The following is a 667-nucleotide window of genomic DNA, read 5'->3' as shown; positions in this document are numbered from 1 at the left end:
GCATGAATCTAGTTTTCAGTTTGTGGGATGACACGTTCTCTGAATGTGCCATCATGAAAATCTAGTTTTGCAGACTCGATGGGGCCTATATAAACCAAAGCAATAATGGTATTGGAGATTTAAATTTTCTTTTTCTTTCTGAACTTGTGTTTCTTGGCCTATTAACATGGATATATGAAGCACACTGCTGTTCATCCATCACCACCAGGGGGCGTGTGAGGTGAGCCCAGCAGAGTCCGGAGGCCATTCAGGGCCCGGCCAAGGTCAAGCTGTGCATACCTTGTCCTTCACGCTTCCCGTGGGCTTCATTTTGCCAGTGCGGCTGATGTCTGCACTCAGGGAGATTTCTGAAATCCCAGAAAATAAGAGGAGAGGGTTGGTGAGGATACCAGCCCAAGGGTGGGGCACTTAGTCTGGCCCCAGACGGACAGTCCTTTCCCCAGGAGACTTACCTGGGCGAAGGCTTTTTTGCCTCCCTTTCAGAGGAGACACAGGGTGTAAGACTCCCCATGTCCCCCAAGAAGAAGTCTGGCTGCAATTCAGACAGAAGTGCAGGGGCTCCTGACCACAGGCATCCTCCTTGGGTGGGAGGCCATGCCACAACCTGGATGCCAACCAGACCCGTGCGCCCCCCACCCCAGGGCTTCAGAACGAGTTCCCAGCCACC

The 667-nt window shown here is 52.6% G+C and overlaps 1 protein-coding gene across 1 annotated transcript in view; it reads right to left on the bottom strand.

Annotated features, from left to right (window-relative positions):
• PADI4 (peptidyl arginine deiminase, type IV) overlaps positions 1-667 on the bottom strand; it is a 28,503-nt gene that overhangs the window by 21,091 nt on the left and 6,745 nt on the right. Inside the window, exon 4 of the mRNA XM_010830215.1 lies at positions 280-347. Within this exon, the coding sequence (XP_010828517.1) occupies positions 280-347 (68 nt within the window). The remainder of the gene's footprint in view (positions 1-279; positions 348-667) is intronic.

Source organism: Bison bison, unplaced genomic scaffold (genome assembly GCF_000754665.1).
Source record: "Bison bison bison isolate TAMUID 2011002044 unplaced genomic scaffold, Bison_UMD1.0 scf7180017864516, whole genome shotgun sequence".
Taxonomy (NCBI): Eukaryota; Metazoa; Chordata; class Mammalia; order Artiodactyla; family Bovidae; genus Bison; species Bison bison.
The sequence above is the reverse complement of the archived record's forward strand: the minus strand, read 5'-3'. Positions and strand labels throughout refer to the sequence as shown.